This window comes from Salvia miltiorrhiza, chromosome 7, assembly GCF_028751815.1.
Source record: "Salvia miltiorrhiza cultivar Shanhuang (shh) chromosome 7, IMPLAD_Smil_shh, whole genome shotgun sequence".
NCBI lineage: Eukaryota > Viridiplantae > Streptophyta > Magnoliopsida > Lamiales > Lamiaceae > Salvia > Salvia miltiorrhiza.
In genome coordinates this window covers 56,111,911-56,123,885 of record NC_080393.1, presented here as the reverse complement: position 1 = coordinate 56,123,885, position 11,975 = coordinate 56,111,911, and the positions used below count along the sequence as shown (strand labels likewise).

The 11,975-nt window shown below is 40.4% G+C and overlaps 1 protein-coding gene across 1 annotated transcript; it reads right to left on the bottom strand.

Moving 5' to 3' along the window:
- Positions 1-4,792: 4,792 nt before the first annotated feature.
- Positions 4,793-5,856, bottom strand: LOC130994969 (uncharacterized). The gene is made up of 2 exons (XM_057920186.1): positions 5,732-5,856; positions 4,793-5,622 (listed from the first exon to the last, which is right to left on the bottom strand). Exons 1-2 carry the CDS (start codon positions 5,852-5,854, stop codon positions 5,392-5,394), a joined length of 354 nt encoding a protein of 117 aa, XP_057776169.1. The 5' UTR covers positions 5,855-5,856; the 3' UTR covers positions 4,793-5,391.
- Between the last annotated feature and the right edge of the window lie 6,119 nt (positions 5,857-11,975).

The window sequence follows — 11,975 nt, the reverse complement described above, 5'->3', positions numbered from 1 at the left end:
TGCTGCGAGGAACTTGGCTTTGAAGATGACGTATGGTGACCCGGATACTTCCTTTTACATCATGCCGAAGTACCTACACATGCTACATCAGGCAAATCCTGGTTCTGTGGTAGATGTACAGACTAATGAAAATAATGTGTTCGAGTATGCTTTTATTGCTCTTTCTGCTTGTATTAAAGCCTTTAAGTCGTGTCGTCCTATGATAGTTATTGATGGCACTCATTTGAAGGGCAAATACAAAGGTATCTTGTTTGTTGTTGTTGCAAAAGATGCAAATGAACAGATATTGCCTTTAGCTTTTGGGATTGCGGATAAAGAGCGTGATGCATCGTGGATTTGGTTTCTTAAGCGGCTACGGCATACTTTTGGTGTCCGTGATGAGTTACTGTTTATTTCTGATCAGCATATGAGTATCAGAAAAGCAATAGAGCATGTCTTTCCAGGAACCCCGCAGGTACTTTGTTCCTTTCACATACAGAGCAATCTAAAGCATTGGGGAAGTCATGTTGTTACTCTTTTCAAGTTAGCTGCAAGGGCGTACAAGATTGAGGATTTTGAGCAACACATGGAGAATTTGAAGTCTGTTAAACCTCGTGCATATGAGAAGTTGATGAACATTGGTCCAAGTAGATGGGCTCGTTCATACTGCCCGGTCCGTCGCTATATGCTCATGACCTCTAATCCTGTTGAGAGTTTGAACAATTGTCTCCAATGGTCTAGAAGGTTGCCTGTTTGCACCCTTTTGGAGACTATCCGATCAAGGATTGGAACTTGGTTCTATGAACGACGGGTTCTTGCTATGGAAAGACCTCTCGAGCTGACAGATTGGGCATCTATGAGATTGGCTAAATCAGTTGATTTGGGATTGAGGATGTCTGTCCAGCCAATCAATCCAACAAAGTTTGAGGTTACATTTGATAACAAGAGTTATGTTGTTGATCTTGGCAGTCACACATGCACGTGTCTTGTGTTTCAGTTCCAAATGATACCATGTCCTCATGCTGCAGCTGCAATAGGGTCAGTATTGATTCTTTGTTTGTTATTTGATTTATTTCTGTTTTTTGTGGCCATGTGATTGAGTGCATTTTTGCTGCACGAATGACACTTATGGTACTATTAGTGCCATAAGTGCCATATAGTTCTGCACGATCTTTATGCTTGTTTATTCATTATATTTACAATAATGATATTTATTTGATTCTTCTTTTGATGCAGAAAGGTGAACCAGAACCCGTCGTCTTATGTGAATGATTACTTTTCAACTGCTACTCTCCGTGAAATATATTCTGGCGAGGTGATGCCACTACCGAATCCTGAAGATTGGTGCATTCCCGAGGATATTGCTTCGAGGGTTGTGCTAACACCAGGTGATGTTCAACAATCTGGGAGGCCGCGTGAGAAGAGGATGAAGAGTGGTGGTTCCGGCTCATCGAGCCGTCGTGTTTGTTCTCGATGCCATGAGAAAGGATATTATCAATCTACGTGCACTGCAGTCATGCAACTTACAGTGCAGGAAGAAGTCAGCAGCAGTGAGTCATGTGTTAGTGGTACAAAAAAGAGACGATGCAGCTTTTGTAGATCTGACGATCATAACCGTGTAACCTGTCCTCTTAGGCTTAGTTGAAGCTTTTAAAATTTTTATATATTGACATGTTTCATTGTTCATTTGAATTATGTAATGTTGACCTTTTATAGGTGTTTGTCATTGTTGGAATATGTTATCGAATCTGTCAAATGCTTGCAAGTCCCACTTGGCACTTATGGCACTATTAGTGCCATAAGTGCCATTTGGGCCATTTTACTTGTTTATGTTTTCCGAAGACACTTGTGGCACTATTAGTGTCATAAGTGCCAATAGAACCATTGAGTTTTGGAATATCCTTTAGTACTTATGGTACTAATAGTGCTAGGGGTGTCGATCGGTTCGGGTTCGGTTACCCGTACCCGAATTTTCGGTTACCCGAACCCGAAATTGCCAAATTTCAATAACCGTTCCCGAACCGTTTTAGGAGTTCGGTTATCCAATACCCGCTTCGGTTAACCAATTGGGTTATTTGGGTATCCGAAATACCCATTTAATCTAGATAACATAAGTTCAGTGAGCATTTAATAACATTTTCTAATTACAAATTTGAAACAATCTTTGAAACAACTCTCCCTTCAACTACATACAAACATAGTAAGCTTAAAACTGAAGTCTATATCTTAATTGCAAAAGCTCAATCAGAGAAACATTATTAACACATGTCGAAAAATAACTAAAACTGAAGCAAATCCAACAATTTTGATTTAGGCTGCATTTTGATTTAAGCAAATCCACACGTTCTTGCCCACACAAATCCAACAATTTCTATGACAAAGAACCATACAAAGAAATAATTTAGGCTGCATTTTGATTGAAGAACTTATAGGAAAATAATTCAAATCTATAGGAGAAAAAACCATTGAAATGTTTAGGCTGCATTTTGATTGAAGAACTTACCGTGTGCACTGTGCAACTGGCGGCGAACGGAGTCTGGCGGGAGCGGGGCGGCGGAGTCGTGGCGGAAGTAGAGCAGGCAGCACCGGAAACTTGCAGCAGCAGTCACGCAAGAGGGCAGCCTGCCAGCCGCACCAGGAACTTGCAGCGGCGAACGGAGGGCGGCGGTGGACGGCGTCGCCGATGGGCGACGATTCACGGCGGCTGAGTGGGGCGTGCAGGCAGCGGCGGGTGGAGCTGGTAGGGACGTAGGGTAGGGAAAGGGCGAAAGGGAATAGCGAATAGGATAGATTCACGGTAACTCAAATTAGATTAGTAACTTAGGGCTTTAGTAATTTTTAAATAATGAATTATAATTAAAATATATTATTAATTAAAATATATATCGGTTATTCGGTTAACCCGATCGGTTTTTCGGGTTAACCGATAACCGAAATTTTTAGAAAAATGATAACCGAAACCGATCCATTATCCGAAATTTTCGGTTATTGGATACCCAAACCCGGTAATTTCGGTTCGGTTAGTTGGATACCCAAAATCCGATAACCATTTAGACAGCCCTAAATAGTGCCATAAGTGCCAAGAGGGCCATTTTATTTTGTATTTTATTTCCGAAAACACTTATGTTTTTTGGGATATCCTTTATTAGTGCTATAAGTGCCAAGAGGGCCATTTTACTTTGTTTTATTTTGCGTTTCCGCAAGCACTTATTTTGGATATCCTTAAGCACTTCTGGCACTAATAGTACCATAAGTGTCAAACCTGCTATGTACTTGACAATCCAAACCTTTAGGGTTCTGACGAAAACATACCATATATATCACATAATCAAAATAAACTAACTGATCACCAAGTTCTTTATCAAGCCTAAACTGACTGACAATCAAAATAAACTAACTGATTATCAAGCATGCTAGAAATTGTTTTACAAATATAAACTGATTGTTCATTCACGAAGATTGGCTGCCGCAACGCCTTCACCGTCATCTTCGCCTTCACCGACATCCTCTTGTTCATCTTCATCATCCAAGGGCTCAAAGGTACTTGCATCCGTGCTGAATTTGTAGATGCTTTCTGCTATCTTTTCACGGAATGTTTTAAGCACCGCCTTGCTCATGTTCTTTTCAACGAACTTTCCAGTAAGCATCATCTCGACATACTTAAGAGACAGAACCCCACAACTTATGCTATCCACTTGTTTCAGATTGTTCGATCCATCGTATGGGTAGGAATATATCCATTCTGTGTATTTCCCATCCACATTGCGCTTCTCATAATAGCCAATCTTCTTGAGGATCTGTGGTATAATCCTGCAGATTGGCAAGAAAGCACATCGACGTATATCGAGATGGATATCATCGAACTTGTGCTGATTGGAGTCATATATCGTCAACTCATGATCCGTGAAATTCACCAAACAGGTGACCCAGTGATCGTTGAAGTGAACAATCATGATGAGCTGACATTAAATAACATACATTAGTCAAAAAAATAAACAATACGACTTACACTTAACTCACTTGGGTATTGACACACTAACCTTCTCAACATCGTTCCATTTCTTGACATACTCCCCCCATCGTGGCTCTTTCCCCATTGTAAACAAGCATAGCCTCTTCATTTGTTCCTCTTGTATGATCTCTTCGCTTTTCGGGTCATATGTTGTGCCTTTCGGATCTTTTCCATGTAATTCATTCCATACTTGGTCTATGGCGGCCTGCGCATTATTATATTTGAGTTGTTATATACTTTATATTGTAATTTCGGTTGGCACTTATGGCACTAATAGTGCCATAAGTGCCAACCGAAATCCAAAATGTAACAAGTAATCGTTCCTCTTGGTACTTATGGCACTATTAGTGCCATAAGTGCCAACCGAAATCCAAATGTAACCAAGTAATCGATGTTCCTCTTGGCACTTATGGCACTATTAGTGCTATAAGTGCCAAGATGAGCAGATTATTATGAAATATATATATATTACAAGAAGAAATTATTAAGTAATTACCGAGAACATTGTGCCTGTGATGGCAATGTTTGCAGGGAATTCAATTCCTTCAAAACCAGCCAACTCTGGTTTTGCTGCTAGCACGACAAGGTAGGAGTCTATGCTTTGACTGTCTAGCTTTTCGGTAGTCTTCTTTATCAGACCAAACCAATTTTTGTCCACCAGATATGGCAATCCCACATTCCTCCTTGACATATCAATGCATATGAGAATGTTAATTGGAATGATGATACATCAGGCATACATTAGGCAAATCTATTCAATGCTACTTAATTACTTACTGTTCAGCTTCTTTCCTCCTCAGGTACCTAAGAAAATTTGTTCATCTGACATCATCACGCCGGAATGGACTTTTACATGCTGCAGATGGCATCCTCATCCTTTTTGGTCTGATTTTCCCCAATTGTTGAGGCGGGGATGCTGTTGCTGTTGCCACTGCTGCAGATGTTCCTGCTTCATGTTGTGCGGTTGCTGGTGCTGCCGCTGCGACTGATATTTCGGCTTCAATGTCTGCATTTGCTGGTGGTGTGGGTGTTGGTGTTGGTGTTGGCATAGAAGCCGGTGTTCCCCATACTTGGCGGTAAAATCTCTCCTCAGATTCACAGTGCGCCATCCATTCTGTTGTGCTTGCAACCTGGTTTGAAAACAATGATTAGTGTGAGGAATACAATACTAAGCACTAAGAAATTTTAACCTCTTGTGGTGGCCTATATTGCTGTCTTTGACGCAATTTTCTAACGACGCAGTCAGCTATGTCATTTATCAGCTCTTCCCGATTGAAATGTTCAACAAATTCAATGCGCGCTCTCTTTGTTGCGCTTTCTCCCACTTTTTCAATAAATTGCTTCATTTCCGAGGCTGTGAATGTCATCACAGCCTCTCCCTGTTGTTGTTGTTGATGTTGCTATTGTTGATGCTCTTGCTGTTGCTGGTTTCTTCCTTCTCCTTCGCTCTCTATCCTTCGTTCTTGAATCATTCTGACCCCCTCATACCTCGCGGCCATTTTCTTTGCTCTCTTCTTGCTGCCATCCGCAGTGGGACTGTACTGCAAAATGATTGGCGTTCCTTCTTCTTCAATAGATGCCCAGTGTTTATGTTGCTTTTCCTCTTCTGTTGGTTTCAGTGAAAAATGAACCTGCACAAGGACCATTTTACTTCATGTTTTTTTGGATTTCCTTTGGCACTTATGGCACTTTTAGTGCCATAAGTGCCAACAGGAGCAGAACATTATTAAGTATTTTTACCTGTTCGTCAACTTCCGGTCTCCTGCGATTGTTAGTGTAGGTGAACCTCAGCATCCGAGGGAATACTTTTGCGGGTTTTCTTTGACCGATATCCTTTCCCAGCTTTGGGAGAGCACAATACATCCAAGCCTGACAACACAGAATCAAATGAGGTAATTTAGTTTTTATTGGGAAAACAGTGTGAATTGAACAATATTTAATGTTACTTACCAAGAAGGCAAGAGTGTTCCCGGCTAGATGTTATGATTTATTTGCTGCTGGAGTGCTTCTCACCTTGTTGATTGCATGAATTGTCATCTGAAATGACATGCTGCCCCATGGGAATTCCTCCCATGCTGTTGTGTCCTCCAATAACACCCAGAGCCAATTCGGAATTTTGTAATTCGTACCATCATAGCCAAATATCAGATCCGTCACTAGTAGCATGTTTGCTGCCTTAACGTAGTCTGCTTTATGCTCACCCAAACCTCGGGTCATAAACATCTCCCTCAATTTGTTGGGGGAAATTTCCCTACCGCCAAGAACTCTCTGATAAAAAGAATTCTCAAGTATGATGTGATCTGCATAGGGGTTAAAGTTGCTTGACCCAAATTTCAATCCTGTCATAAAAAAAAACTCAATCCTGGAAAACCTCGTCACATAGCCATCCACGATAAAAAACAACGCCGTCTCATCCGGTTTTGATTTTCCTGCTATCTGTCTTGATATCATGAAATGCAGGCATTAGCCTGATCGTGATACGCGAGATGGCAGTTTGAGGAAATCACTGAAAACAGACTCTTGCAGCTCACGGTATACATTGTCACCCTCTAAAACATTGTTTATGATTTCAATAATGTTCTCCTTGCCCGTAATGTTGACCTTGTGTTTTATTATCTCCATACCTTTTCGTAGGTATTGCCATTGTACCTTCATTCCGAAAATAAAAGCATGCCAAAATGAATGAAACGTATTATAATGAGATCTTAAATACACAGTTGGCACTTATGGCACTAATACTAGTGCCATAAGTGCCAAAGGAAATCTAAAATAAAAACACATCAAGTAAAATGACAGATTTCATCAGATCTACAAACGAAAATCCCAACAATAACAGATTCCAACAATGACAAACACCTATAAAAGGTCAACATTACATAATTCAAATGAACAATGAAACATGTCAATATATAAAAATGTTAACAGCTTCAACTAAGCCTAAGAGGACAGGTTAAATGGTTATAAGCGTCAGATCTACAAACGGAAATCCCAAAATAAAGCCAAGTAATCCAAAATAAACCAGAGTAATCAATGTTCCTCTTGGTACTTATGGCACTAATAGTGCCATAAGTGCCGAGAGGAAATCCCAAAAAACCTGAGTAATTCCAACATGCAAATCATCAAGTAAATTAGGGTTTTCAAGGAATTACTGTAGATGACAAATCATCCTCATCTTCACCGGCGGACTCTTCGGAGTTTTCTTCCTCTCCGGATTCTTCTTCCTCTCCAGAATCTTCTTCCTCGGCGGCTTCGTCTTCCTCGCCGGCTTCTTCTTCCTCTCCGAATTCTTCTTCCTCGACGGCTTCTTCTTCCTCTCCAGAATCTTCTTCCTCGGCGGCTTCGTCTTCCTCGCCGGCTTCTTCGGCCGTGGTTGGAAGAGTCACCACCCGGATCGGTGATTGTTGTTCCTCAGATCCGGAACTCTCATCTGCATTGATTTCTTTGCAAATATCTATGACGCTTCCAGGAACTCCAGATCCGGCTTTTTCCTCGCCGGATTCTGCAGCGCGCTGGCGCTTGGAGGTCGAGCCGGTTTGTGAAGACTTGCGCTTGGTCATTTTTTGGAATGGAGTTGAGTGGATAAACGGATAATATGCAGGTGGAGAAGATGAAGGTGGGTGGTTGACGACGGTTGACAGCAGTTCACGGCGGTTTTCCACGAGATTTCCGGCGGCGCGGTTGAGGGCGATTTAGGGTAAAAGGGCCGAGAGAGAACGGTAAATGGCGGTGAAAAATTGGTGCACAAATGGTAAATAATTAGTTTTGTTCAAACCCTATAACCCGCCCGCGACCCTAAACCCTACCCGCACGCGACCCGATACCCGGTCCGCCCCTTAAGGTTAAAATCGTCCGAAATAAAAAAAAAAAAGGACAAAATTTAAGTATTTTCAATTAGTGGCCAAAATTTGTGTTTTATGCTTCATTTTGGCTACCTCAAAATTTTTCTCCATAATATATGTGTGGATAATAATTTTTATATTTATATTTTGACAAATTAAAGTAAATTTAATTTTATTTTTATATATTAGTGCCAACTTATCAATTAATTTCTTTACAATTATACAATAAAATAAAAATTAAATAGTCTTTAACATTAAAATAGGCATAAAAAAACAAGAATGAATATGTTAAAAAAAACACAAGAATTAAAATAGGCATAAAATTAAATACTAGTCTTTAGCATTAAAATCGAACTCAATAAAGAGTATGATTGTTTAAACTCTCAACAACTAAAAGACAAGAAAATATTAACAAACTAATCAATGTTATTAGAACTACCCCTATTGTAATTTTTACCCCACTCAAAACAACTTTATCAGCTTTCTTAGTACCCGTGCCGGCACCCAAATGGAGCACTTTTTCGTGGACGGAGGGAGTATGTTGTATAAGTCTGAGAAATATTATACTCCCTCCGTCCACTGATTCAAGGCCTACTTTCTTTTTTGGTTCGTCCACCAACTTAAAGCCTCTCTATTTTTAGTAAGTTTTATTCATATTTTAATTGGTGGGTCCCAATAAACAATACACTTTTTCTCCACTAAACTAATAAACAATACATTTTATGGGCCCCTTTCTCTACTAAACCAATAAACAATATATTTTGTGGGACCCTTTCTCCACTCAACTAATAAAAATACTCTATTTCTTAAAACCCCGCATTTTTTTATGTAGGCCTTGAATTCAAGGACGGAGGGAGTATATTCTTGAGTGAAGCTATACTGTTGGAGGGAAAGATGGAAAAATCATTTTTTAAGTCATGAATTATAAAATTTGAGTTATTATATTAAAATATTCATTTTTATATAAAGGTAATAGCGCGCTCTCTCTCTCTCTTTTTTCTTTTTTCTTTTCACTTATAAGGTATGCTCTCCTTAGTTATAAATTTATCATAATAAAATGAAAGAGAAATAAAATATTCTCTCTTTGAATCGCCTTTTTTTTTTAAAAAAAAGGAGGCAACTATATTACTCCCTCCGTCCGCCAAAAGTGGACCATTTTGGCTAGGCACATGAATTAATAAAATTGGTGATAATTTTGATGTAGTGGAGAAAGGGTCCCACCACTTTATAAGATATGTGGTTGAAATTGAATTTGATGTGATTTTTTTGTAAATAAATAGTGTTTGTAAGGATAAAAGATTAAAGTGAATGATGGGACCATTTCTATAAAAGAAAAGTGGTATACTCTTTGCGGACGCCCGATATAGTAAAAGTGGTCCACTTTTGGCGGACGGAGGGAGTATAAATCATGATGAACAATATCGTTGAGCCAGATTGAAAAATTCGACTGCCAGATCGTTACATCATCAAACCAACAAGCGAAATTCGCAAGACAACAAGCACAACATGTATAGCTAAGAGGGAATCAGTAAAGACCTCAACTGGGCCGAGGTCGTTCTCGATGCAGAACCCAATCCCCAGCAAAATGGCACGAAGCTCTCCCATCAGGGTCGTCTCAGTGCGCCCAATACGCAGCGAAACAGCAGCCATAATCTCCCCTCTATGATTTCTGATTAAGCAAACCATCACGGTGAATTGATACGTCACACTACAAGAAATTTCGGCTCTAACGACAGAAAAAAACGGTCGCTAACGACCTTAACGACCGTTTCCAAACAAAGGCTCTTCTCATGCTTAACATCACAACGACCTTTCCATATATCCACCAAAAACAGATACCAAACAGGTCGAATTCTTCAATCCCATACTCAGCAGCAATAGTTCCACAGATATCCTCAAAGGAGAAGCTTCTCTTACCTTTCAAGTTATGCCACCATTTAGATATCTTGTGTTTAAATCCCCTTCCTTACAATTTTGACATTTTTTTGTTAAATTCTTCATATACATTAATTTATTTTTTGCTAAATTCTTCATATATATACCTTAATTTAGAAACAGAGAGAATATGCGTTGACTTGCTATTGGCTGTGAGGTCACAGTCTGTCCATTCAAAGTGATCATAAAAATTCCATCTTTTATCATCCTTCAATACTATCATAATATTCGGCTGATGTGTCTTGAAGAAAGAAATACACTGCAAAAATAATCTGAAAAGCTACAAACAATAATGTATCTCTATATATGATATATAAGCTCTTTTAACTAAACCAAATAGAAATAATAACAATTCTAATACTCTTTTAACTGAGCCATATCAGATTATTCTTATGCGGAAAAGCTTGATAACCACCAGTATAGGATTCCGGTAGCTCTATGGAGTCGAGTTGATGCGTATCAAGATTGTACAAAACACAACGCTGGATTGGAATCCGACTAAAGGTGTCAAAATAGAAGGCCAAAACATGTGGATATTTAACCCAACCAAGTGGCTTAAGAACTCGAGGAGCATCTTCAGGAGCAAACCTTTGAATCCTGCATTTCTGAGCTCTCAAGTCAACGACGTTGGGCAGCGCCTTCCTCCACTCGCCCGTCTCTGCCTTCATCTCCCAAACCTCCCACGACAGATACTCACACACAACCAGGAGAGTCAGACACCTCCCAGTTGACAGATAATTATAGTCGCTTTCATGGTAATAATAAGGGTACTGATAAGGGGTTACACTCAGTGTAATGATCTCCGTCTCCACATCCATTGTCGAGCAGTATCTCCCCCATCCCCAGTGCAGGAATCCTTTACTAGTCAACGGAGTCTTGCCGAGGAGAAGTGGCCTGACATGGTCGGGGAGGTGGTGAACCTCGACGTGCCTCCACGATTCATCGATTCCAACAGTGAGCACGTCAAGACCGTAGTCAGTTTGTAGGCGTGGTGGCGAGTGGCGAACAGTGTACGTTGCAATCGCTTTATACGCCAAGGAAGCTGCAGAGTATGCAAAACCATACGCGAGCACGACACAGGATACGCCTCTAGCCAATCGTGGGAGGAGGAGTGACTGCTTCGTTGCTGGATTCACAAGGCGAACGCGGTAATATTTGAAATCACACTCCAGCGCCAAACCGTTGCAGGTAGCAAAAAATCTCAATTTGGAGATGTGATTTAGCTCAGATGTGTGGATTCCACCATCTGCGTCGGCTGTTACATAAAGTGGCAGAGTATAATTCTTCATGGGTGATAGGAGGAGTTCATAGGTAGCACCGTGCATCTGCGCGTTGATGAAGGCATGAGAATGGATAATGTGGCACCACCGCCGGCAGACGAGCCTCGTTCTCTGGTAGAGATGATCGGCCGGCAAACGGAGGAGGATTTCGAACAATAGGTCTGTGGGGAGGGACCCTATGTTTATCTGCAAATTTTTGTTGTGGAACACATCATCAAAATACTAATCAATCGACTAACCAATTCAATAATTTGTACTATATGTGTTTTATCAATATGTCTTTTTATATTAAACTCTAACCTAAATTTCAAAGACAATATATTTTCTTATGAAACATATATATATGCCAGAACCGATCACCTATCCACCGTGGATAAATATAATGTGCCAATCATTGATGTGACAATGTTATTTATGAAGGATAATTGATAAATTTTACTCTAATTAAAATCATCTTACTCTAATTACAATTGCCACATCAGTGGTGGACACGTTATATTTACCCACGGTGGGTAGGTGATCGATTCTGATATATATGCATACGTCACCTAACAAGCATGAGCATATGAAACAAGGGAAAATATGAGGGAGAGTGCTTACCGATTCTCTACTAAGAATGTCGGAATGGGGATCCGAAACGCTGTTGTCGGTGAAGCAGCGGAGCGGAGGCGTTGGTTTCGTAGGAAGCATTTGAGCTTTTCTATTTCCGGTGAAGTGTGTAGAACGCTGCGGCGGAGTAAACCTAAATAAATACAGCAGTTTCCCACCCAAAACCCAAATAAACCTAAAACCCAGAAAAAGGCCCATTCTATTCTAATTAAAATAACTATAGAGCCCTATTCTCCCTACAGAAACTCACCCGAAAATGGAAGTAAAGGGCATTGCCGCGAGCCGCCGCCGCCTCCCTGCCGCTGCAGCGGTGGAAGCTTG